The 27,972-nt window shown below is 38.7% G+C and overlaps 1 protein-coding gene across 3 annotated transcripts; it reads left to right on the top strand.

Moving 5' to 3' along the window:
* The first annotated feature begins 214 nt into the window (after positions 1-214).
* On the top strand, positions 215-24,906 carry LOC140947196 (protein transport protein Sec24C-like). Of its 3 annotated transcripts, none has more exons than XM_073396256.1 (26): positions 216-447; positions 520-724; positions 6,438-6,947; positions 9,630-9,737; positions 10,526-10,774; positions 12,029-12,172; positions 12,642-12,753; positions 13,347-13,474; positions 14,415-14,553; positions 14,922-15,037; positions 15,601-15,725; positions 16,399-16,477; positions 16,807-16,919; positions 17,085-17,178; positions 17,454-17,570; positions 18,254-18,424; positions 19,099-19,195; positions 19,449-19,531; positions 19,977-20,178; positions 20,630-20,748; positions 21,358-21,433; positions 21,801-21,904; positions 22,915-23,002; positions 23,483-23,586; positions 24,109-24,198; positions 24,699-24,906. In XM_073396256.1, exons 1-26 carry the CDS (start codon positions 413-415, stop codon positions 24,840-24,842), a joined length of 3,552 nt encoding a protein of 1,183 aa, XP_073252357.1. In that variant the 5' UTR covers positions 216-412; the 3' UTR covers positions 24,843-24,906. The 3 variants fall into 3 exon arrangements, with proteins under 3 accessions (XP_073252356.1, XP_073252357.1, XP_073252355.1); XM_073396254.1 differs by having other exon boundaries at positions 10,526-10,993; XM_073396255.1 differs by lacking the exons at positions 21,358-21,433; positions 21,801-21,904 and having other exon boundaries at positions 215-447; positions 10,526-10,993.
* Positions 24,907-27,972: the final 3,066 nt, after the last annotated feature.

The raw sequence follows: 27,972 nt of genomic DNA, 5'->3' as shown, positions 1-27,972 counted from the left end.
CCTTTCAATTATTGTCTGCTGTTTTTACCTATCCAAGCTTCCGTTTTCAGTATGAATCATAAGACAAACTGAAGTTGCTAATCGTGTCATAAAATAAGTTGGAACGGAACATGTCATATGTTTCGCGCAGAGACGCTTTCGTTTCAAAAGCCACGTAAGAATTTTGAGTTGGCGCTTTACCCAGATTACAATGCGCCGGCTGGACATCCGGGATGTTGGCTACTGGGTTTCAACTCTTCTACGTGGCATAAATGTCTTCTCACTGGTTAGAAAGTTGTGGATCATTTTAGCCTTGGAAAAAAATTCCTTACCTTGAATTGTCATATTTAGAACCCATACTGCCTCTAGGAGGCCTATTCTATCGTTTTTTAAGTTTGTTTTTGCGTATAAGATTGTACGCAGTGTGTGAAAGATGATGAATCAACGTCCTCCGATGACTGGACAAAGGTATGACGAATGTTTAGAGTTTTAAAAACGTGTTTCAAAAGTCGATTGCTAAAGGAAGCATTCCTGTCATAGAGTTTCACCGTTTGACGGACCAGTCAAGGGAGGAACGGAGAATTTTATGTCCAATCCTGGCGGTTTTCCTACACAACAGTTTCCTCCTCACAATGCCATGGCGAACGGTCCACAACATATGAACGGAATCAGCTCGCAGCAAGATCCTGCCCGACATAATCCCGGTTACTATAATCAACAACCAAAACAGCCACTTCCTCCCAAGGTAACTATAATAGCATGCATATTCAGTTATTTGTGGTCAAATTCACGAGAAAAGCGAAATACCCTGAAAAACAGGACGATCGAGCAATTTCGTTTCTGGCAGCCATTATAGATATCAACACACGTAAACAAATCTGTAAACTCTCAGTGGCTTTGATTAAATCGATTACTTACACTAGCTTAGTTGAAACTTTGTCTGCGTTTGTTTTCCTCATGTGGCAGTGTGAAAGTATCATTCCATATTTACTAGCTGTACAGAATTCCTATATATTGTGTGCTTCATTCCCCTGCTTGTCAATTTGTACCATCTTGAGATTTAAATTAAGTGTGGGTTCATAATTATTATTTTTTTTATGTATGCTACATTCCAAACCGTTCCAGAATAGTATCTATGTGAAATAGGTATGATTATGTATTCCTTCAGATTAATTTATATCTCAGTTTGTCTTCCTCTAAATGTTTACCTATTTATGTTTTATTGGCTGTATTGTTTAGCATACCCATCTTCTTATTTCTATAGCACTAAATACAAATAGACCCTGCTTTTCACTGTGCTTCATTCTGCAAGCTAGGCCCGGGGGAGGGGGGGGGTTGTACTTTAGGAATTTCTGGGTTGGGATGTGCCGCTGGCACCCTGGAACCCTTAACCTATACTAGAGCTAGTTCAGCTGAATTTTGCTATCCTAAACAGTGTGCAAGGAAAGTAGTGTCCGATAGCGTGGGGCTAGTGGATTTTGCTATCGGGCTAGTGAATAGGCCACTTGCACTAAGAGGTCACGTGACCAATGCTTCCTTTAAACAATGAGTTGGAATCTTGCTGGTACCAAAAATTGTTAGAGCACACAAAAATTATCTTACACCCGAAATTTGAGAGGAAACGCACTTAAGGGAGATATTTTATGGCACTTTGATTTTTCAGCAAAGTAGTATGATTTGTATTGGCCGCCATGTTGGAGGGCATGCTTTTGCCCTCCAACATGGTGGCCAAAACTACTTCTTGCTTATATCTTGTTCAACGTTTCATAGTTACGCTCAGATGTGCTGTAAATGTTATCACATCATCTTTTCAACATTTTCCTTGAAAATTAAGTGCAAAACTTGTGTTCAGAGAGAGGAAATTCATAATTTTAAAAATCACATTTTGGTCACGTGACCATTTACGAACTTATTCATTGTGTAGTTCCAGAAAATATCCAGACCCCCACCACAAAGGGAATTTCACTTAGGACCCCCCCACCCCCATGGATTTTCCATTTTTGCAGGGAACTGATGGCCCCCCCACCCCTCTGGAATTTCCACAAGTGTGACAAAGCTTACGATTTGTTATTTGTCTTCATGGGTGTAATGCTGATAGAATTAACGCCATTTCGTTCAGAAATGCTACATGGTGAACAAGTCAAACTTTCAACCACAAAATTAAGGCAAAACAAAGAGAAGAATAAAAACTCTGACTTATGAAATGATAACAATGAATACCCCCTGCATCTTGAAGGGAAACCAAGTTCAATTTACTGTTTTCCTATCGACTGATGCGACGTTATACGTGAACGCGATAGCCGTAATGTTTGGTGAAATCAACACCATTTCAGCGAGCGAAAATTCGATCTTGAACATGCCACATCTTCAATCCCAAAATTAAGGGAAAATGAAAAGGAGAATAAAAACTCTACATTCTAAAATCGTTACAATGTATAGTGTGTACTTCGTGAAGTAAAATAATTTGCCACTCTACTGTTCTTCTATCGATCGACTGACGCAACGTGATGTGTTGCACGCGTTGATCTCTTATCTCTTAGGGGAGACTGGTAATGAGTAATGGCGGCCGAAAATACGAGCATGCAATAAAACGAGTTGTAGACGGTCTAATTCCTTTGAAATTACATCCAAAATGCTTTTGGAAGATAGCAAACCTGGTTAAGATCAAAAGGAACAATCTTAAATGATAAATTTCAAGTTATTTATGTCCTAAAAATGATCTACCAGTTCGGTAAGAAGCAACGTTCGAACTCAGGTCGAAAACGAAATGATATTTACCCCCGGAAAGTGATTTTATTGTCCAAACCCCCGTCCCCTCTGGAATTTCCTGGACCTCTGACCCCCCAACCCCCTGGAATTTCCAATTCCCTCCGTGGTGGAGGTCTGGATATTTTCTGGAACCACACATTTTGAGAAAATGGTGCGGGTTTGAAAAACCAAATGATTATTATTTTGTTTAAAATATGACCCACTAATCATTTTTCGAAGGCAAAATCATGTAACTTTCATTTTCATAAAAACGATGTCACATGCCTCTTAGTGCAAATGGCCTATTCTGTTTTTAACTTGCCCAACGGGTAAGTGATGTTTTTTGAGGAATTCGAATAACAGAACTGTGAAATCAATTCTGCTAGTCAAAGTTTTTGGGGCTAGTTGAAATGACGTCTGGGCTAGTTAATGCTAGCTTCAGCTTGCCCGAATGGCAAGCTGTAAAAATTAAATTCTTTGCACACTGCTATACTAGAGTAAACTCCCCTAATCCCCCCTATCCTAGAGTAGCTGTTTTCCAGAAACTGCTGTGGTCACTAGCACAGTCTAGCCAAAACAGAACCTTATACCACAATCCCTAGCCTAGATAACTAGATAAAAATTAATCTTCAACCAACTGATCAGTTTCTTGAAAAATAATACCCTATTCTAGACCCAAATGCTCTGATTTATATACCCTATCCTAGAGTAAACTGCTTGATAACCATACCCTTCACAGCAGCACATACCTATATAGCCTAGGCTAGTTAATGCTAGTTAATGCTAGGTTCAGCTTGCCCGAATGGCAAGCTGTAAAAATTAAATTCTTTGCACACTGCTATACTAGAGTAAACTCCCCTAATCCCCCCTATCCTAGAGTAGCTGTTTTCCAGAAACTGCTGTGGTCACTAGCACAGTCTAGCCAAAACAAAACCTTATACCACAATCCCTAGCCTAGATAACTAGATAAAAATTAATCTTCAACCAACTGATCAGTTTCTTGAAAAATAATACCCTATTCTAGACCCAAATGCTCTGATTTATATACCCTATCCTAGAGTAAACTGCTTGATAACCATACCCTTCACAGCAGCACATACCTATATAGCCTAGGCTAGTTAATGCTAGTTAATGCTAGGTTCAGCTTGCCCGAATGGCAAGCTGTAAAAATTAAATTCTTTGCACACTGCTATACTAGAGTAAACTCCCCTAATCCCCCCTATCCTAGAGTAGCTGTTTTCCAGAAACTGCTGTGGTCACTAGCACAGTCTAGCCAAAACAAAACCTTATACCACAATCCCTAGCCTAGATAACTAGATAAAAATTAATCTTCAACCAACTGATCAGTTTCTTGAAAAATAATACCCTATTCTAGACCCAAATGCTCTGATTTATATACCCTATCCTAGAGTAAACTGCTTGATAACCATACCCTTCACAGCAGCACATACCTATATAGCCCATATATGGCAGTCCCCCCCCCCCTCGGGAAGCTACAACAAGGGACAAAAGAATTGACACACTTCCGTAAAATGGCCCCTTTTTGCATAGTGGATATACTTATCCCCTTCCCCTGTCTACCCTGTCTACTTTCCATTTGCCAAAACATGGTTAACTGTTGTAACACAAAGGAAGCAGTGTTTTCCACAGTTTGAGCTGTCGTTTTCTTTGAGAGTCAAATACCAGTTCATGTTTCAAAGCTCTCTTTTCAACAATAGACAAAAACACAGGGTTTCGCTTGAGAAATGCAGTCGAAATACACAGACATATGCCCTCATGTCACGCTATTTGCGTTGCGTTATCATGTCTCACAGGGTGTCATGAGGTGGGATTGAAAGTAATTGTTTTCGTGTAAACTTGCAATGTTTGCTACGCTTTCCTTAGTTTTTTATTGAATTGGCCATGAATTTACCTTCACTTTTCTGTACTTTCGATATTGAACGCAGTGATGGCCGCTCCTCACTAACGCTCCATATTTCCTTGGCCGGCCAGTGACTATCCCCATTACGTGTCAATCCTTACCCTACCCGTGATTGTTTGCGCCTTAACAATCGGGTAAAGTGAAGAACGAGAAATATTCACTTTATTAAAAATGTTTTCATTACGCATACCCTTGAAATTCATCAAAAGTTGTACATGTGCACGATTTTCAGCGTCAGTTTTTAGCTTGTAAACCATATCGACGTTAATTCTGGATATCGCAGCCCTTTTATTACGTCATCACGTAATTTGAATTGGCCCTATAATTCTTGTGAATAAGTTAATGTCACCCCCACCACCAGTAACATAATTATGTCATTGATTCCTTTAATTTCAGTTAAAATCAGTGTCATGCACGGCTCAATTTGTGTGCAGTAGCACAATTTTGCTTTCAGACCATGAGGGACAAAAGTGTTGACACACTTCTGTAAAACGGCCCCTTTTTGCATAGTGGATATACTTATCCCCTTCCCCTGTCTGCCCCAACCCCTTCCCCCCAAGATCAATGTTGAATTTTGGACCCTCAAGTCTTTTTTACTTCAGTCAACATTGATTTGGGGTTGAGAGGATTTACCGCGTTTAAAAAGAATGAAATAATAAATGAATTAAATGTTCAGCACCCGTTTTAAACAAGTGTGTCAACTACTTTTGTCCCTGATTGTAGGTTATGTTCGAATTCATAAGTGCTGTAACTTGATACGTACATACATTAAGCTCAACTAAAGGATTCAAGGCCACTATATGCCTGACATGGGCAGTCAATAGTATATTGGTAACTGTTGATAATCACTTTTTGATAGATATTGATTGTATTGACCAATGAGCAGAAATCAATGGTTGGTAACAACTTTTTTCATTGTTGGCCCTATCGATTTTATCGATTTCATTACAGTTAAGGTGGCTCGATACAGTTTTTCAGGGTCAATACCTCCCAAGTCTGAGCATAAACTACGTCGCCAAAAGCAAAGTTTTGGAAAAATTGCCACAACAGTTGTATTAGATAAAGATCCCAAAATATTTCGATAACGCTCTTACAGATTTCGCTTAAACTTCACGAACATCGAGGCTGCTATTGGACGAAAAAGATCCCGTGAATGATTTTCGAAGAACAGTTCCCAGTGCCGAGATATACCGCTGCAAGTAAAATAGGGAATAGCGTCATTTCATTGCTATGACAACTCCGATGCCGTTGCAACCATGATAAAAACAAATTTCCATCTTCATCTTATACAACCATGGTGGCAATTTTTCCAAAACTTTGTTTATGGCGACGTAGTTTATGCTCAAACTTGGGAGGTATTGACCCTGAAAAACTGTATCGAGCCACCTTAAGAATCAGCACAACCATACCCCAAAAATGCGTTGAAAACTGAGGTTCGTTGGAAGGGCTTGTGTTATGGGCTCCTGGTTGCTTACAGCTAGCTATGGAAGTTATCAAATGTTTTTATTTGCTTTTCCATTTACTTTTGATGCATACTTTAATTTTGTTGGCTTGTTTTGCTGATTGGCACTTTCCCGCATTGAGCCTTTTTTGTCTACTCAGCCGCTTGTTAAACGGTTTCCAATGCAAGAAAGCTGAATCAGTTGAAACATAGTTTTGTATTTCAAAACTTCCCCAAAACATGTACAAGCAAGTTTCTATCACAGAGGGAGGCAAGACAAAACGACCATAGCTATTGCAATATACTTTTTTGCATTCAGTTTATGGTGTATTTATATTGTTTGTTTAGGTTGGAAGTCCTTTTCCTGGACCACCTACGCAGCAAACCACTCCACGACTTTCACCATCTCCTAACCAACCTCACACTCCAGCTGATCAGCAAAAGCAGCAGTTTCCTCCAAACACAGGGCCTACTCAACAGCAGCAACCTCCCAGACCAGGAGGCTTCCCTCAGCAACAACAAGCTTCACGACCAAATGCACCTGCTCAGCAACAGCGACCTGGAATGCTACCCCAGCAACCACACTCCCACAGACCTGGTATGCCACCACAACGCCCTTCCGCACAACAGCAACAACATCACCAGTCAGAAAGACCTGGAATGCCAATGCAACAGCAGTCCATGCAAAGACCTGGTATGCCACCCCAGCAACAGTCAAAACCAGGAGCACCTCCCCAACAGGGATCAAAACCAGGAGGACCATTGCGGTATCCACCTCCCCCAGGAGGTGTGTCACAGCAACAAGGAACCCAGGCATTGCACCAGCAGCAACAGGGTTCTTATACTTCCCAGCAACAGGTTGGTCCCACCTCCAAATTAGTAAATAAAATTAATAGAAGAGACCATACATAATAGCTAGCCAGAGCAGAATGAAAACATCGGGTCTAATGAGATAAACAAAATTTGTGCTCACAGAAGTCACTTTTTGAGACTTTTTTTGTACCACTCTCCTCTAAACAGCGACACCAAACAACCAAATTCAAGGTTTTGTGTAAATCCTTATCCTTCCTTTTTGTGGGTGGGAACACCTTTATTGCCAATTTAGTCCCTCCTCAATATAACAAACCGTCATGTAAAATGACCTAGAGGGTAAGGAATATTATTATTTAATCCCAGTAGTAGTAAAATGTATGGAAAAGAACCTCATTATAATGAAAGCTCTGGTGAACATATTTTGCTAGTCCCGTGGCTCTTTGTTAAATCAATGTTCCACTATAAGTGGAGTTAAACAGTACTTTCATGACGTTGCAGATACATGTGGATTGATCACTATATGGGGTAACATAATAGAATGAAGGGACATTGATCACACCACAACACAATTACAAGTATAAAAATAATAGTTTTCATAACAGCCAATGAATGATTTTCCAGTAATCGGATACCCATGTTTTGCGCAAAGGATTCTGGGATCGCCAGGGGCAAACATTGCGAATCGCTACAAAGAAATGTATGGGCGTGGAGTTGTTTCTCCGTTAAAAGCAGTGTCTTTGGACATAGAATGCCGCATTTTGCCGTGATTTTATGAGAAACGGAGGTCACTAATGTTGGTGCGTTGAAATTTCAAGTTTCTGTGTGATTAATGCGATAAATTCTATCGATAAACACTCCTTGCGTGAGGTTGAGTGTAAAATTCATGTTTACTGAATTTACACAGACATGAAGAATTCGAAGAAAAGGTCTTGAAATAATTAATTATATAGTGCAAATTTGGGTATACATGTAGGGGGATTGGTTCATGTAAGCGTTTAAGTTATAATTACGTGTGGTGATATTTACGACGAGTGTAACTACGCTCGGCCGCAATCACCGCTGTGCGGCGCTTTGCGGGTTATGACTAGACAACAATCGTGGGTATGTACGTGGCCATAAAAATAAAAAATCCTTCTTTACTTTGGTATAAATAAAGTGACATCTACAAAATATTTCATGGAAAGTACATGGTATTTAATCATTAGTAGACGAGGCAGAAATCGTACGAACGAGTAAGATTTCCGATACAAAGGCGGTGAGTTTGAAAATAAATACCAAGTTGATGTGCGAAATTCAGAGATTCTATATCTTCCCTCAAAATGCTTGGAAAAGGCATTAGAACCCATCGGTGCTCTGGATCATGACAGAACAATTCCCTTGTGTTTTTTTGGCGAGAAGAAATCAATATACTAATGTGCGGAAGATGTTTTTGTTTTTAAATTTAATACATATGAAATTCGACAATACATAAGCTTACCTTTGCTCGTTGTCACAAATGGGCACGGCATTGTGATCGCCGCTGAGCGGAGCGTAATTACACTTGTTGTAAATATGAGCACATGTAAGTACAACTGGAAAGGCTTAAATGAGTCCGCATTCCCCGCTCATTTATACCTAAGTTAGTACTATATATTTCGAGACCATTTAGTAAATTCACAGTCGACTTTTCGCAAGAATCAGTGTTTATTGATAGATTTCGTCGCATTGATCCCACAAAGACTTACAATTTCTTTGCACCAACATTGGTGACCTCTGCTTCTCATAAAATCATGGCAAAATGTTGCATTCTCTGTCCAAAGACACTGCTTCTAATGGAGAAACAGCTCCACACCATACATTTCTTTGTAGCGACTTGCAATGTTTGCCCCCTGGCGATCCCCTAATCCTGTGCGCATAACTAAGTGTCCGATTACTGGAAAATCATTCATTGAAGATAATAATAATAATAAGAGATTTTAAATGCTGTCGAGTTGTTAAAGCAAGATTTTGTTGCTAATAAAATTTCCCTTGGCTTCACAATCCTGTTTGCATTTAAAGTCTCCTATTGTACATTGTTTACTGCAAAGAAACAATACAATTATTAATAACAAAGGCCATACAATCACTGATTAATCTATGATCATTACAGTTACTTTCATGGACACCTCCTCTGCTCAGCTTCAATTGGCAACAAAATTAGAGGAGATTGTTTGTCTTAAAGGGCCTATCTGATGTTTTGCTGACATGGAGTTTCCTTCTCCAACCCGCTGCCACTGCTCGAGCTACCTGTAGCATACAACAGTAAAAACACTAAAACTTAGAGTGGAGGGGAGGTTGGAGGAATGTGAATTATTTTGGGGATGGAAGTTACCCCATCTGAGGACAGTGTCCAACACTTTTGTCGCCAATACATTTGTGTGTCAAAATAGGTGGTCTGAGTTACCAGTAAGAGTTCGTGAGTAAATCTGCAATAAAAAATGTGCAATCCATTGCCAGAATTGGTTAGTCCTACCAGTCAAGCTGCACCCTTATAATATTATTTGGCTGACAAAGTATCTGATCATTTTCTCCAAAATATGACCAGCTGAGCCAGCCTCTTTGTTTTGAAGACAATCTTGCTGCCCAAGTCTACCTCCAAGCTAATTTTATGCAAAGATTATCTTACACTGTAAGTGAAATACCTTTACTCTTAAGTTTTCTTGGTATACATACTTAGTGGAAGAGTATTGTATGTGCATTAATTCATAGATGGTGCAACAGATGAGTAATGTACATATTAGCAGCCCTGCAGGTCAACCTCCACCATCTCAGCAACAAACTCCTGGATGGCCACCTCAACCAAGTTCAAACTCTATGGTAGGTTAAAAAATTGTTTGTTATGGAGACAAGGTAGTTATAAGGTCCCACTTTCTTTCTTTTCAGGTTTGCTGGGCATGAAACTGCACCTAATACTACAGTCAGGGTTTCTTTATAATATTTATGGTACTCCCTAACAAATCCTTAAAATTAGTTGCCAAATTGGCAACCAAAATTTCTTCACGACACCTAACTTTATGACCCTGTGAATGTCTGAAAATATGTCTTAAAAATGGGCATCCAAATGTTCTTGTTTGTGTATTCAAATCAGCACATTCCACAAAGAAAATCTGTCATACCATCTTGCATTTCAAGTAGATATGTCATATATGGTTCCTTCTTTTGACTCCTTTGTTTACCTTAAGACATAGTTGATAAAAAAACTAGTCAGAGACGAACTGTTTGGATCTGGGGCTTCTGGAAAAATTGTTTACCATATTTCCTTGAATAATAGCTGTCCCTTGATTAATCGCCTCCCTTGAAAAATCCTCCCCCCCCCCTCCTGAGACAGGAATATATAAAATAATTGCCTCCCTCAAATAATGCCCCCCCCCACCCCTTTCTTTTATCCTCTCCTTGCCAAGTTGAAGTGAAGTCTGATCCAACTAAACTGCTCAGTAACGATTCAATCTCTGAAGTCAAGGAGGTAAGGTACCTCTGCTGAATCACAATAGAAAGTTTCTGGTTTACTCATGTTAAGCTGCAACTTTCACAGAAATTTGCTTATTTTTTAGGTCAGAGCTTGTTTCTTTGGTTATTTATTTTTTTTGCTCTCCTCTTGACCGCAGCAGGGACAATACAGAGGACCACCAACAGGACCCTCTCCGATGACAGCCATGGGACATCAACCAGTACCACCCACGAGTCGGCCTCCAGGTCCTCCAACAATGCCGACCATGCCCCCAATGCACCAACCTGGTTTCCCCCCATCATCCAGTTCAGGGGCCCCACCTATGGGGGGTATGACCCAATCCCTGATGGGTAGACCCAATGCCACACAAATGCCTCCATTGCCAGGGTCTTTCCCCGGTTCCCAGGTTAGTATGTCTGCTCCTTCCTTTAGTGGGTCTGCCAGCGCTGCAGTGACAAGCCTTTCAGGGCCGACACTTAGCCAGGCAGCACCTCCTAGTGGGGTTTCTGGTGCTGGGATGTCTCATGTGTTACCTGGTGGTCGGCGCTTGTATCCAGGTCATGCACCACCAAGTCCTGTGGAGAATCAACCTTCTGCTGGATCGATGGGAATGCCTCGACACACTGTGAGTTCAGGAAGCTGGTGATATGCATGCAGCAAGCTGATTTTGCCTGATAATTTTGTGCATGGAATTATTTGTTGCCCGACACATTCAACATAAATCAGTCAAACATTCACTAAGTTCTGATTATTACTACATGTTGAATTTCTTGTTTGTTGATATTGGTAGCCTTCTTTAAAATAGTAAACGGTGATTGTTTTGTAATGGACACAAGACATAAAAACATGTCTGTTAATGACTTAACACATTCAGCAGACTTTGGTTTGTTAAACGTGCTTTTATTTGTCAGTTTTTTTTCCTTTGAAAAAGTTCTCTCTTTCCTTCTCTTTCTCTGTTAAACTCCACCTACAATGTGGTAGACTGCTATTCTTGGAAATTGTCTGTGTTTAAAGTGAGTCTAACAAGTATTTCAGCTGTTGTTTCCTTTTCACATGAACAATTTGCTGACCTTACTGAAAAACAAATCATCATTAGGCCTGTAGAGCCTCTCAACAATGGTGAATCCATTTCTAAATAGCAAGTGAACAAGCCACAGTGTTGAATGAAAGCATTCAATTTTAAAGATTATCTATATGTATATTATGTCTAGTGTCATGACAGTGTCAGAGTACAGATGTAAATGTAAATATATGACTATAGCAACATAGTATCACTCAGGGATGTCACTAAGATTTTTCATTGCCGGATTATGAAATTAGTGGGTGAAGAATTGAGCAGCAAGGAACTTCTTTTGGTTCTATTTTTCTTTTGCTTTGTATTAAAGTATCTGAGGGTTGCCCATAGTAACTAGCGCAAATTCCTTGCCCCGTCCCTTAGTTACACTAGTCACTACTTACTGTTAAGAATAATATTATCATGGACCACGGCACTCTCGTTTCCGAAAAATTGAAGAACAACTCCCCAAAAAATCTGTGGGCCATCTGTCCACCAACAGTCGGCAAACAAATTTTTTGGGCAGCTTTTCGTCAAATTTTCTCAATGTGCCTTTAAAAAGCCGCCTTGGATGCATCATGATGTTTTTGTAACCTCTTGCTTCAGGGTCAGTCAATGTATCCAGGTGCTGGACCTATGAGTGGAATGCCACCAAGTGGACCTGCTCAACCTGGGATGGGTCCTCACACACCTATGAACTCACCAATGCAGCAACAGAGAAGAATTGATCCTGATCAGATGCCTAGTCCTGTTAGTATACCCTTCCAATCCTTGCAGTTTCAAAGTACTTGTGCATGATTAAGTTCTGTAGATCATGAACATTATTTATCAGTATCCTCCCCTCTGAGTTAACTAGATGTTCTCCTTCACTGTAACTTTTATAGTCTCAAAATTTTGCTCTTGCTAAACACAGTATTTGGATTCATTGTTGGTCTTTGAGATATCATAGCTGTCCTCGTCCTCATCATTATCATCGCCATTATTTTCAGTCCATTTCGCACCAAGCATCAAAATGAAAAATGATTGCTTCTGAATCACCACTTTTTCAGGCAACCATTGTCCTTCAATATTTACCTGTTTAACAGAAACAATTGACAGCTGAATGTTGCATTTTTACATCTACACTGATTGAACGTCTCCATAAGCAGCCATGTGTTTTGGTCCTGAAGTTATCCATTGTGTACTTTGTTTTAGACTCACCTCCTCTCATGTTTAACAGATCCAAGTAATGAAAGATGACAATGAAGCTTTTAAAGGATCACCATATCTCACAAGCACAAGAGGAAGAACCCCACCTCTTGTAACCAGCAACTTTGTTGTTCAGGATGATGGTATGATCTAGCATTTCAATGTCTTTCCTCTTTGGTGTTTTTAGTTTTTGTTGTTGTTTTTTTAATAAGTATGGATTTTCAGGGTTCAAAATTGCAACCAGCTGGTGACAATGCTCCTAAAACTTGACAGCTAGTGACCAAAATTTCAAAGGTAGTCACCAGTAGGCAACTGTAATAAGTTTCCGCTCCAGCATTTTGAACAGCTGTTCTAGGTTCAGAGGGTATTGGTTTTTATTCAACTTTTTAAGGATATCATTTTAGGGAAATTTAATGTAAAATGGCATCCAAAACTTTTGATTTTACATGTTTATGTCTCCTTTCCAAAATATATGTTGTAGTTAATTTTTATCTCTGGTAATTTTTATTTCCCTTTTGTTTCAACTTCATTAGCGTACATTACTATACCCAAGAACAAAAGAAAAACAAAAATTACTCGAGATAAAAAATTAACGTCATATACAACATAAGTATGTTGAATGGAAAAGAAGCTTTCAATTAAAAAACAGCCCCTGCATGTTCTTGTATTACCCGTTTTCTGAATTGAGACCCTATTTCCAAGCTTGGTTTCTGCTTACTTTCTTTTTTTTCTTCAGGGAACTGCAGCCCTCGTTTTATGAGATGCACTATGTACAATATACCATGCAACAAAGACTTACTTCAAGCATCCAGCATACCATTAGCAACAGTCATAACCCCATTTGCTGAAACAGACCCCTCTGAGGTCAGTTTTGCTATTAAGAACTGTAAAGCTTTGATTCTGAGAAAGGTACCTTAACCCTTTAAACCATAAGATTAAAATTTGAATTCTCATTTGTTGCCCCTATTCATTTCCTACAGAAGTAGTGGGGAGTAGTTGATAAATCAAGCAAATTCATCTTGTGTGATCATGCCCATAGTTCTCACGACCACTCTGTTTTAACTATGCATTGATTTTACAAGGAGAAATTTGATGCTGATCACTCGTAGGGTTTAAAGGGTTAAAGTGTACCAGATTTTAAAAGCTATCATTTTTGCTAACTGAATTTGGGAGATTCAACAACACCATAGGTTTGATTTTATATGATGACAATACAGATTCAAGAATTAGTGTACCTTGTACATAGTGATAAACAATGCCAAAGGAAAGTACTTATAATTAGCTTTCACTTGAATATACATTATTTGGAGGTATTCCCGTACTAAAATTAAAATGTTCGTCAATGGCAATGCAATGAATTCAGTCTTCACTGAAACTGGTGCACTTCAAGAAGGTATAGAACAGGACCAACCGCTTTTTAATGTGAGAAAGCACTGCTGAAAGCAGTTCAAACTTTCAATGGTCTTGAAAGCACATGGCTGAATGTAAGAGCAAAGAGTCACCTAAATTAGGACAATATAATTTAATAAGGTAAAAAAAATTAAGCACAGGTTTTTAGAGGATTTAGGTTTTTTCTAGTAGCTAGATAAACACTTCCTTTCTTAAACTAAGTTGTCCACCATAGAAAAGATAAAAGATTCAAAAATTCAAAAGCTGACATTTGGAATGCTAGCCCTTTCTCAGAGAAAATCTTCCAGAGTCACTTCCCCATCGATACACAGCACAACTATTTTAAAAAATTAGTTCCTTCGTTCTAGAAGGGTGAAACATTCCTTTTAATTATTGGTGTTTCTATCCTTCACAGCCTCCTCTTCGCATCATGGACTACAATCCCACAGGCCCTGTGCGTTGTAATCGTTGCAAGGCGTATATGAATCCTTTTGTACAGTTTGTTGATGGTGGTAGAAGATTTTTATGCAATATTTGCAATCACTCTTCAGAAGGTAAAAGTCAAACATTCAGCTAGTATATACTGGTACTACTAGTAGTAAGCAAAGGTTAGAGTGTGGGTGAAATCGATACAACTTCTCCTCCTCCAATGTTGATCTCTGTGTTCCTTTTTAAGCAATAGAAGGTCAAAACATGCGTAAACAGATCAGGAAAAAAAATGAAAATAGAACCAAAGGAACTTTCTAGTTGTTCAATTCCCCTTCCATTCACTGAATATACCCAGTGACTTGAAATCTTAGTGACAGCCCTAATATGTCAACTTTCTGACAACAGGTTACAGTTCCATTATTCTGAGTTAGCTTTATGAAGGTTTTGATTCTTGATTGATGTTAATAAATTACTTAAATGTTTTTGTTTATAGTTCCTGGGGAATACTTTTGCCATCTCGATCACCAAGGCCTCAGACTCGACACATACGACAGACCAGAACTTCATCTTGGGTCATATGAATTTGTTGCCACCAAAGACTACTGCAAGGTACAGTGTGTAGTATTATTTGCTGGGTGATGCAAAGTTAATGTCAGATGAGTGCATGGAAAATTGTTAGTGACAAGAAAATGTACAGATATATTCTTCAAAACAGTGGATATCTTCACTGCTCAGTCCTTTATGAGCTAGACCATGTCTCTTTTGTCTCCTTAGCATGTGGAGATTCGAAGTGAAAAATTCTCACATTTGGTCACCCAATAAAAAGCTCGAAAGGTCGAAAGGATCAAAATTGTTCACATGCTCACTTCATGGCTGATGTAGCTGTAAATCAAATATGTATTTTTAATCAATAAAGTGGACAATCTCCCTCAATCAGGATTTGAGGATTTAAACCTTAATAATACTCACACAGGGCTGATGCAGAAAGGTTGCACTTTGTCATCATAAAAGTAGGCTTACAATGTGGGATAGGTCACAAATAAATTATCGTAGGGATGTGGCAATGATTTGTACCATCTAAAACACCCAGTGTACTATATCATAAACAAAATGATGTATGAAACTTCCTTTTTTCTTTAAGTTTTTTAATTGTTTGATTTTATTCAAAACAGGATCAAAAGTTACCGGGTCCTCCTGCCTACATATTTATGATTGATGTGTCATACCAGAGTATGCAGTGTGGAATGGTTAGAATGCTCATGAGAGAGCTCAAAGAACTCTTAGATGTACTTCCCAAGTAAGCCTGATCTTGATCTCCTTTTTAAAAAATCTTTATTCTTAAGGTTAATCCTTACGTGCCTTTAGGGCTTGAAAAAAACTTGAATTCCAGCTTGTCCTTTGGGCAAGCAGCCCTCTAGTAATTTTGTTAGGATGACCGGCCTGCAACCTGGCCCACTTCAAGCTTACTTCCTCAACAAGAAAATGTTATTGTGCTGGATTATTGGACAGGACTTTTTTCAAGCCCGGTGCATTACAAGGGGAAAGATAAGGGTATAAAACTCTTAAGTGAAAAAATGATCAAAATCATTACATATTTCCAAACTCATAATGTGTGAAAAAGGTTTACTTTCCACACTGTTTGTATAAGTCTGAATAACTTTTCGGTAAAATCCAAGGGGGGTCAGTTTGAATGGTGTCACTGATCACCAGTATTGCTACAGTTGATTTGTTTCATTTTATTCTTAGTTCTATATCCATGTATATTTCATCTTGTAGAGCTCATCACTGTCTATTACTTTTTTTTCTTTTCAAAATAATCTTACTGTAACAAAAAACAGCAAATGACAATAGGGGTCAAACTGCAGCAATCCTCCTCATTTATACTGCTGTGATATTTGAGTCTACCCTGCTTGTATAATTGAATGTAAAAAGAAATATTGTTCATTTTGATTTTTTTTTCAATCCTGTAGAGAGCATGGCCAAGAACATTCATTGATTAGAGTTGGATTTGTCACATATAACAATCATTTGCATTTCTACAATGTTAAGGTAAATTCTTCAGCACTTTGGAGTATTTAATATTTATCTTTTTTGGAAGTATACAGGATGATTTCATCAACATTTTGGGATTTTGCATAATGCATGCTTACCTCATTTAGTGTTGCCAATGTGTTAGTGCAGATTGACCTGAAAAAGCAAGAGTATTTTTCAAGTTAATTGTGTTTGCAGTTGTTTTGGTCAAACACACAATGCCGTTTTGAACGCATCTTAAATCTAAATGGATAACAAAGTTGAATTCAAATTGATCTGAAAACTAATAGCAAGGGGCTCTTATTTCTAGGAATGCAATAATATTAAAATCATTCTTTTTTCTTCAGAGTAACCTTGCCCAGCCTCAGATGATGGTAGTCTCAGACATTGAAGATGTCTTTGTGCCCCTTGTTGATGGCTTTTTAGTAAGTCCTCAGGAGGCCAGAAGTGTAGTAGATAGGTATGTCTTGATATTTTAGGGCAGTTTTTCTTAGTGTCTTTATAAGAGAAAGTGAAGCTATGCCATGTATTTTCATTTTTTCTGGCACTGCACAATTTATTACCTTCATTATTTTCTGGCACTGTGCGATTTATTACATTATTTTAAATCAATTTTATTTTTCAGCCTTTTGGAGCAAATTCCTACAATGTTTGGAGAAACAAGAGAAACAGAAACAGTTCTGGGACCTGTTATTCAAGCTGGAATGGAAGCACTCAAGGTTGCTTTTATTTTTATAACTTTTTTTTATCTAGACACGTGAAATTTTTTTTCCAACACCTTTGCAAAGCTCTGTTGTGTGTCAGCAACCTTTGTGGCATTGTGTGTAGTAAATTATTGATTCTCTGGCAATGTTAATTCTCAGTAAAATCAGTGGTTGATCATCCAGTATTCCAAGTATGATAATTGCAGATTAGAACTGTTACCTCAGGATATGTGTTGCTGCTAAAAATGGAAGGAAATGACAAGTCATCATCTTCTCTTGTTTTTGTATAGGCAGCTGGAATATCAGGAAAACTGTTTGTTTTCCATTCTTCCCTACCCATTGCAGAGGCACCTGGGAAATTAAAGAACAGAGAGGACCGCAAATTACTTGGTTCTGAAAAAGAAAAGGTAATGTTTTGTTAAAACTGTTATTCAACAGGATTTTTGACAGCAGAAAACAATTTTCCTGAACTGTGGCAGGATTAGCTCAGCTGGGAGAGCACTTGACTGCAGAGAGGAGATCATGGGTTTGATTCCCAGGGCGGACCAATACTCAGGATCTTAAAATAACTGACAAATGAGGATATTTCCTTTGCCCTGTAAATGCCTGGACCTTCGTGTGGCTTGGATGACCACTTAATCTCCAGTAGGAGACTTAAAAATAGTGTCCCCAATTAGTACTTTTGTGTTAAATATATTGACACTCAAAGAAAGTGCATTTTTTTTGAGAAATCTTCACTTGAGTAGGCAACCCAGAAGGTATCCTTAATGAGCTTGGCTTCCCAAGATGTCCCCATAACTAGTTTAGCCATTAGTATCCAAACTACAGCTGTCTCCCAGGGTGAGAGGTGGGGGGGGGGGGGGGTGTGAGGGGGGTAATGCCCCATAAATTATTATAATATTTTGCAAAAGGCATTATGGTGAGGGGGGGGGGGGCAAATTTCGCAACTTCGTAGCTGTGTTGACAGATTTTAGCAAATTTTGGAAGGGTCTATTCAGCTGTACTCTTTTCAAGCAGCTTATTTTGGAAATGATAGTCTCGTACTTTTAGTATTATCATTGGTAAAAATAATGGTTTTCTTTTTTCACAGACAATACTTACACCACAGAATCACTTCTATGAAAAACTTGCCAAGGATTGTGTAGAAAATGGTGTTGCAGTGGATCTGTTTCTCTTTCCCAATGCATACATTGATGTAGCAACCATTGGATCAGTAGCAACTCTCACAGGAGGACAAATCTACAGATATTCCTATTTTAAGGTGAGGAATGTTGATGTCAATTATTTCGATTTTAGTATTCAGTAATTTCTCCATCTTGAGCAACAATGTTTAGACTGTATTGTACCTAGATTTATAAACCAGCATACAGTTTGCTTTTATCATCGCTAATCTTTGGATAGCAGTACTTAAGATACATCTTACAAAAGGACTTGTTGACCATGAGTTTCTCCATGAGAACAAGTGCACTGAGTCTTTGGTTTCATGAAATAGTAAATACCCAAACAACTTCCCTAACCCCTAACTACAATAGGAACTACAAGTTGCTAGGACCAAGTAGATTCAGATTTCAGATTAGAGATCTTGGCTCAAATCCCATCAGGGACCCAGCTTTTTCTTTCTTCTTTGCTAGTGATAATAATGGTGAGTATTACATCTCCTCTATCTTGAGCTGTCATAAAAAGGCAAATTGTTACATTTTTGCACCAACTCTGCTCTTTCCAAAATCACAGTTGAAGGAAAATTTCATAATAGTTTTGTTGGTTTGGATAAGAGTTATTGATCTACAGTCAAACTCCTTCCCATAGATTTGATGAGTTAGGACCAAGCAAATTGTGTGTAAAAGAGAGGTGTCCTCACAAAGAGGTTTGACTGTGCAACATAACTCTAATATTGTAAAATGCCAGGTATATAAACCTGTTTTTATTGTCCTACAGGAAGCCACACATGGAGAACAGTTTCGTGGAGACCTGAAGCGAAATCTTCAGCGTAATGTTGGTTTTGATGCTGTCATGAGATTGAGGTGTAGTACAGGTAAATGATATTAAATTTATAAAAATTAATGAGCAACTTCAACAATCTGGCCCGGGTTGCTCGAAGCATGGTTAGTGCTAACCAGCGTTAAATACCATGGAAACCTATACAATTTGATACCTCTTAACCAACGGTTAGCGCTAACCAGGCTTCGAGCAACCAGCGCCAGTACACGAAGTTTTTATTCAGCATGCTTGCTCTACAAGGTGACATTTTGACATTGCCATTAATGAGTTGTTTTGTGTACAAACAGGGCTGCGGCCAGTTGATTTCTGGGGCAATTGCTACATGAGCAACACCACAGATGTCGAACTTGCTTTTGTTGATCCAAACAAGGTAGTATTTTTGTTTCTGACCTTCAGTCATTACTATCATTGTGGAGGAATGCGTTCATGGGGCAGATAGTGGATTCCAAAATGATTGATAGGACTTCTAATAATTTTTTGAGGCTCAACAGGATTTTGTATATAAAAGTAACTTAAAAGGGTGCTTGGAAAAAGTCTCAATTAATTCTGTTTAACTTGGGACTTAGTTAAATGTGTATTTCCTTGTGACACAAGAGGGGATTGACATTAAGATAATTGCTGTTATGTTAGGTAGCAAGTTTTTAGTGGTCAGCAACACCTGGCTTGCTTATGGTGGGCGACAAAGGTTGCCAGTTAAACAAGATTCTCGGAGACAATGAACATTTTTGTACTTAGGTGAAGTATCTCAGTCAGACTGTGTACATCTTGGAGGGCCTTAATTTAAATTGACTCCTATTTGTTTGTTTTTCCATCAGGCAATTGCCATTGAAATAAAACATGACGACAAGCTACCAGAAGAAGGCCAGGCTTATTTCCAGTGTGCATTGCTTTATACATCTATCAGTGGACAGCGAAGATTAAGAATCCACAATTTAGCCTTCTCTACTTGTAGCCAATTATCAGACTTGTTCCGATGCTGTGAGATGGATACCTTTGTTAATGTTGTGTCCAAACAAGGTAAGCTGTATTCTGCTTGTGATATTAATTTGTTGTTGTTGTTTAATGCTGAAGGGCTGTGTTGGAGACACATGGTGTCATGCATCTTAATCTTTAGATAGCTTGATAAGTTCCAATATTATTTTCAAACCCACTAGTTAAAAAGTTATCCTTTCATTGACACTGTCAATATTACCTCTCAAAAGGCATAAAAGCCTGATTGTATTTATGACGGATCATATTCACAGGGTTTTCAGATAGGAACATGACTTTTAGTGGTGATTGGGTAGAGAGATTGTGACATAAACCAGCCACATCACTATTTTTAATTTAAAGACCTTTCTTAAACAACATTTTACCGGATGAGTCATCATTCGTCCCCTTTTTTGTGGTACGTTTTACTCTAAAAACTGAAAACCGTGAACATTGAAATATTTCTAGAGTAATTTCACACTGCTTTTCTATTCTGCAGCTATCAGACAGGTATACACATCAACTCCTAAGGCTATCAGGGAAAACCTTATGAACCAATGTGCACAGATCTTAGCCTGCTACAGACGAAACTGTGCCTCTCCTTCATCTGCTGGCCAGGTAAACTTCTAAACTGTGTTATTGTTTGGGTTATAGTAGTCATACACAATTACCATGTCAGTAATGACTTTTAGCCACTTCACAAAGTACAGATTCTTCTTCTCAGAAGAGTATTGAGAGTGCCAGCTTGCTAGAACTATTTGCCGAATGGTCCTCTTTACAGCTAAATTAGAAGTGGTTCTGAAATGATTATTATAAATAACAAAATTATTGTAAATTGTAGTGTGGATAATTTAAAGGGAATTCATTATTTTAAATCAGTTTCAAGTGAAATGCAAATGTTTTATAAATTGAAATTATTTACCACTGTTTTGTAATCATGTTAGTATGTAATAACCAAACATTATGGATAAACCAGGATCACCAAGTAAAAAGTCTTGATTATATTAAACAATTTCATCTTATTAGGGCCAGGGGAAATATGTAAATCCAGACATACTATTTTTCCTGAGGCTTAAACATGATGCTCATAGTGTTTTCTTACCAATGTATTTCTGTTTCATGGCTGTGCTACTTATCAAATACAAGGGTTGTATGCCACAAAAATACTGTAAGTGGTCTTCTTTGCCAATAGCAAGTGAATTAGAGCGTGTGATTTCTGTGTTCCAGCTGATTCTCCCTGAGTGTATGAAACTGCTTCCTCTTTACACAAATTGTATTTTAAAGAATGACATTCTTTTAGGAGGTGAGTGCAACGATGTGAGATATTTGTTCAGTAATCTATTACCGGTATTTCTTTAATATGGCAGAGGATATAGCAATAACACTACAGAGAAGCTAGTCCACCATGAAAATAACTATTGTTTTTATACCTTCCAGTTCAGGCACATTTACTAATAATTGGATGAAAACGTTTTATATGCTATGTGCGATGAAGAAAACTTGCTTACTCCTTAGATTGCCAGTTGTACCAAGCAAATACATATTTTTTCCACCTTGTCTGTTGACTTTTGCTTGGGAAAACACTGGATCAGATATTTTTGCAAGTTTGTTGATTGTCATTGTTAGAAAGGAAAGAGTTACCATGACTTTATTATTGTTGTACAATTAAGGTTCAGAGATGAGTTCTGATGACCGGAGCTGGTTGATGAGATCAGTAATGTCTATGGACCAGGCAGCCTCTGTGCCATACTTCTATCCACGACTTTTTCCAATGGTATGGATCATATTCATTTTGATTCTTTTCCCTTGTCCGTTTAGAGCACTAGGTTGAGGGGGCATTCTGGTTATTATTTTGTAGAAAATGGGTTTGATTTGAGAAGGAAAGAAATTAGGGTACAAAAAGTTACTCACAAACCATTGTATTCATCAAAAATATTCGAAAAATCATCCAAAAATTCTCACACATTTATTAAATCTACGATTTAGACCTTATGGAGCCATTTTTGACTGAATGAAATCTTGGCTAGATTTGTAAGAAAAAGGGCAGAAATAAATAGAAAAAACAAGGCTTTTGACACGAATACCCCCTTAAGCTTTGCCCAGAGACACGCACAGCTTCCAAAAGCTGAGTTATTTTCAGATGCTTAGTTCACTTATGTAGCCAGATAGCTAATACACCAAAACATATTTAAGGTCCACAGTGCTTTCTTGAAGCAATGAAATGGTGCAAAAAAAACCTGAAACCTGTCGATGAAGGGAGGGGGAGGGGGCTGGGGCTAAGATACCTATTACGTTTGTTGCATTATAATAAACCTGTGCATACTTGTTATATTTGTGGTAGTGCAGGCATCCATAATGCTACAGTGATGATGATTACCCAGGCAGTTACACTCACTGTCAACATTAATGATCTGACTTTGAGACTATGAGTTCGGGTAACATGTGTTAAACATTTACCTTAGTTTATATTGTGAAAATGTTCGTATACTATTGCTGTATGACTATTGCAACTTTTAAGTTTTTGGTGCTGACAAAAACAAATTTTTGGCTGTCTACAAAATGACCATGGTAGTGAAAATGTCATTAACTGCGAACTTGGTCACCAACATTATGATGTTTCCATGGCAGAATGAAAAGAATTTGTACCTGTCTATTTTTGAAGCTTAGGTCGTACATATTTAAGGTAAACGACATGAGTTAATGAGCAGAAATTAGTATTTTTTGTACATCTTTTAAACAGTAAGGTTTGTTTCTGAGCTGAATTTTCCAATCATTCTCTTTCAGCATGATTTGGATGAGGACTCTACTGATCTACCCCAAGTCATTAGATGCTCGGCTGATCGAATGTCAGAGAATGGTGTTTACCTATTAGGTGAGTTAATGATACTCGTTGCTGATCATCCGTGGACCTGTATAAACTTCTCTTGCCTGCAGACGTTTCTTCTTTTTATCTTTCGTTTTCTTTTCAAAGAATCTTGTGAGCATACGAGAGTGAGCATGGAGCGTGCTAACCCTAAGTTTTCTCATTTACCCAGCCCCATCCCCTTGCGCTAGAAATCATTAAAATCTCCCACAGTTTTTATTCTCATACGCGACTCAAGGATCTCTAAAGAGAAAGTAGAACAAGCTGGTGTAAACTAAGTTACATTCAATAATGTAACTAAAAGATTGACTTAACCCCACAGTTCAAGTGTTTGCTCTGCTTTGTCAGTCCTTTTGATTTATTCGAGTCATCATTATTGGCAAGATGCTGTCAGCTTGGTTCACCAATGAATTATTTCTTAGTCCAGCCTTAACGTTAATTCTGTGATTTAAGAAATCCACTTTTTTTTGTAATTATTATAATTAACAGAAAATGGAATTTCACTGTTCCTGTGGATTGGTCTTCAAGTTGACCCCAGCTGGTTGCACAAAGTGTTTGGAGTCCAGACTATTGGCCAAGTGGACATTGAAATGGTACAGTTTTGTGTTTCTTCTCATTGATGTCAATGGAACGTGAACTGAACGTTTTCGCTTCTACAATTTTGTAGTTCTCGCATTTGATTTTTCCAACTTAGACTGCTAGCAGCTACTTAAAGATTGTCACAAGGACAAGAATTTAGACTGAGTATCAGGCTTTGTTTAGCGGGGGGAGAGGATAGGGAACCGAAAATTAAAAAGGAAAGGAATCCCTCCCTGGTTGGTGCTTTGAATCCCCTCTCCCTTACCCTTGAGGATAGTACCATACTCAGGTTAGCGAGCATGTTATGTGAAAGCAAATGAGGCAAACGTTTCCTTCCCCTCCAGTTTTGCCAAGTATTGACTCCACGTTATGAAAGGCGACTGCCTCAATGTTATTTTTTCTGCAACTTCAGTAGAATTATTTGGGGTATTTTTTAATTAATATTTTTTACAATTTCACATGTACATTTACCAATAGAAACGATCATCTTATGTTGAAATTTTTGTCGCAGTAACTTGTCATTTTTCTCTTTACAGACCTCTCTTCCAGTCCTTGACAATTCTCTTTCTGTACGGCTCAACAACATTGTTCGACAGATCCAAAACCAAAGACAACACAATCTTAAGGTAAAACATCTTGTCTATTAAAAATAGTATTGTTAGTTGTATTGAGGTGGTGTAAAGTGTTCTTGATCATGTCACCGTTTGCCAGAGCAGAATGTGAAATTATCGTCCTTTGCCAAAGATTATGTTTTAACGTATTTTTGCCACAAGTTTCTGCCATGGTAGCGGTTAATTATTGATTGCATTCCTGTAACTGAGAAGTTTGAAATGCAAACTTTACATTTCCTAAGCAACATATTTTACCAAGAGCCATAATGATTTTACTCAAAACAACCTGTGCGTTTATGAAAAGACAAGGGGGCGAATTCGCCTCGGAAAATCACATGACCCATATTGGGAAATTAAAACGCACAACTCAAGAGGCCATTAATAGTATTATTTTACTTTACCATTATTGCTTTTTGGGGGACCTCAATAAGACATGAGCACGTAACCTTTCTCTGAATGTTCGGTGAAGCTGAGACAGAATTCTGATTTGATATTGCCGTTTTATTACCTTGCAGTTAACCATTGTACGGCAGCGAGACAAGCTTGAAGGATGGTTCAAACATTTCCTCGTAGAGGATAAAGGCATTAACCCGGCTGCCACTAGTTACGTGGACTTTCTGTGCCAAATGCATAAGGAAATTAGAAACTTAATGAACTGATCGATATGCGGCTACTCATCACACACAACAAGAAATGAATTGGGAAGACTGTGGAAGTGGAGACGAGACAGATGCGTAAAAAATTCCCTTCAGTTTTCACGATGGCTCGAAACTGCAGCTCTGAAGCGCTTCTTAGTGTTCTGAGTAATGGTGAGACGTTGAACCACCACGGAGAGCAGATGGTTAACAAGACGTTTATATGACTGAGTGAAAATGTGCTATCAGAGTTTTGTTTTTAAAGTCAGCTGCATCCAGCATACGCAGCGGTCTTAAATATTTACTGTCTCTGGGTTTTGTCAGCTTTAGTAGCTTTTACATGCCACAGGAGATGCTAAAAGTAGTACATCCAAATCAAATTTACTCAGAAAAAGTTTATAATTGAATGTCCAAAGAAGAACATCGCAGATGTTTTGCTCCTTAGATGTATAAAAAAGGAAAAATTCCCCGTGCTCCAGATGCACCCAGATGAAATTAAGCTTTAATGGGTTACCACCTATAAGATGTAAGTTCAGATTAGTTATCATTATTTCCATTCCCATCTGAATAAAACCAAGCTTATGACTGATTTCATTTGTATTGATGTCTTTCCTATGTTAGGAGAGCAAGTAAGGTGCAGTGGTGAGACAGTCGCTCTCTTGACCAATGTTGCCCGGGTTCAAACCCCAGCCGGGACACCATATGTGGGTTCAGTCTTTTGTTGGCTCTCTCCCTTGCTCTGAAAGATTTCTCTCTGTGTACTCTCATTTTTCCCTCTCCTCAAAAACCAAACGACTAAATTCCAATTCCAATTCCAACGAAGAATCAATTAAAGAGTTATTTGTTTTTATTTATTTCTCAGTTTCCTGGAATTTAAATAAGGTGTTTTCGAGCAAAACCTTTCTTAATTGGAAAAAAGGGATTGTTGTTTAGACACAGCGTGGTACACCTGTGAGCAGAGTCCTTTGTAGTGAGAAAGAAGAAAGACTGCAGAAAGTTGATGACGCAACTGCTTTCTATAATACTTATCCGCCGGATACTGTTTTACCTAATGCATGGCCCTGTCCACCGTTTGAACAACCAGGGCCAGGTGACGGTTGTTCAAAGGCTAAATAGCGCTAATGTAACAATAACAAAACAGAACGCGTAGATCATTAACGTAACAAACACAAAACAGAGTGCGCAGGACAGAACGGGAACGTCAATTGACAACGGCGCGCGCAAATCAAACAACCGCCTTTACCAATAATTGGGTACCGGAAGTCGCGTTTAGTCCTTTTTCGCGCGCTTTCCCGTCGTCAACTGACGTTGCCGTTCTGTTGCTAAGAGCGCGCAGGTCATTAATGTAACAATGCAAAACAGAGCGCGCCGGTCATTAATAGGGACCTTACGAAACTACGACGGCGACGGCTACGGCAACGTCAAAAAGCAATAGGTTTAGTTGGCAAAACAACAACTCTGCACGTGCATCACGCTTTTTTGTACATTTCTTTGCCGTCTCCGCACAACTACGACGTGAAATGACCAAATTTTAAGTTTTTTTGAGGACGGGAACGGCAAGCGATAAATACCGCCATCTCTGTCTGAACTCGGGCGCGGCCCCCCTCTTCAGTTCCAGCCTAAATTCCTTTCTTTTAAGTGACAGGGCGACTTGTGAAAATCGCGAAATGGTTTGAAAGGATGCGAGGTCTATTTTTCAGTGACTTTTTCATGGACGTCGCCGTTGTCGGATCGTAAGGTCCCTTCATTAATCTAACAAATACAAACCAGAGCGCGCAGGTCATTAACGTAACAAATACAAACTAGAGCGCGCGGGTCATTAATGTACCAAATACAAACCAGAGCGTGCAGGTCATCAATGTAACAAATACAAAACAGAGCGCGTAGGTCATTAACGTACTCAAATAAAAAACAGAGAGCGCAGGTCATTAATGTAAGAAATACAAAAAAGAGCACGCAGATCATTAATATACCAAATACAAACCAGAGCGCGCAGGTCATTAATGTAAAAAATAGTATAAAGATTTAGCCAGGGTCAAAAGCAAAGCTCTGGTTAATAATACTTATTAACCAAAAAAAATTAAATCGTGTAATGCTAAAAGGGGACGGCAATGAAAATGGCATCAAGATCAACAGATCTAATTTGCGAATTTGTGCTGCACGTGCAGGAAGGAGGAATTGTCGTATGTGCTTTCCCAAGATTTTGTTTCCTCTGTTCATGTTGGGTTTTATTTTTTCACTTCCTCTCATTTTCACCTTGCTGGCCGCTAGCATTTCTCATTTTTTCACCGCCGCTATGAAATTTTCATGTTTTTTTTTCCCAAAGAAATTCGTCTCCTTTGACTTCAATCACTCGCTCTAGCTCTTTCTCTCTGTAATCCACGTGAGAGTAAACATCGGAAATAACGTCGAAAAAGACACGACTTCATTGTTCTTTTTTCTCTCTAAAAGTCCGGGCGGCCATGCGATTTCCTTCCAAATAAAACCTTGAGTTCCATTTGGGTTCCCATACCCATTGATTGAGTTATATTATATTGGTGCACCTGTGGTGCGGGCGGAAAGGCGGACGGTCCGACGTACGGTCACGTGACTACCAAAATTTTTCGGATGCATAGGTTACCAAATTTTCTTGGCCATGGTGCTCGGCTACAATACATAGCGCACAGGTCATTAATGTAAAAAATACAAAACAGAATGCGCAGGTCATTAACGTAACAAACAAAATAGAGCGCGCAGGTTATTAACGTAACAACCACAAAACAGAGTGCGCAGGTCACTAATGTAACAACCACAAAACAGAGCGCGCAGGTCACAACAAATACAAAACAGAGCGCGCAGGTCAATTAACGAAACAATACAAAACAGAGCGCCCACGCCATGGACGTAACAAACACAAAAAAGAACGCGCAGGTCACTAACGTAACAAACAAGAACGCACAGGTCATTAATGTAACAAACACAAAAAAGAGCGCACAAGTTATTAATGTAACAAACACAAAACACATCGCATAGGTCACTAAAGTAACAAACACGAAACATAGCGCACAGGGCCCAGTTGTTCGAACGCCGATTAGCGCTTAACCCAGGGTTAAATTTAACCCTGGTTTCTTTTTCTTGTGTTCAAAAGCATTTTCTCGGATAATTTTCTCTGTTA

This window comes from Porites lutea, chromosome 9, assembly GCF_958299795.1.
Source record: "Porites lutea chromosome 9, jaPorLute2.1, whole genome shotgun sequence".
Classification (NCBI taxonomy): Eukaryota; Metazoa; Cnidaria; class Anthozoa; order Scleractinia; family Poritidae; genus Porites; species Porites lutea.
Note: the sequence above shows the minus strand (reverse complement) of the source record. Positions and strands in the feature narration are given on the sequence as shown.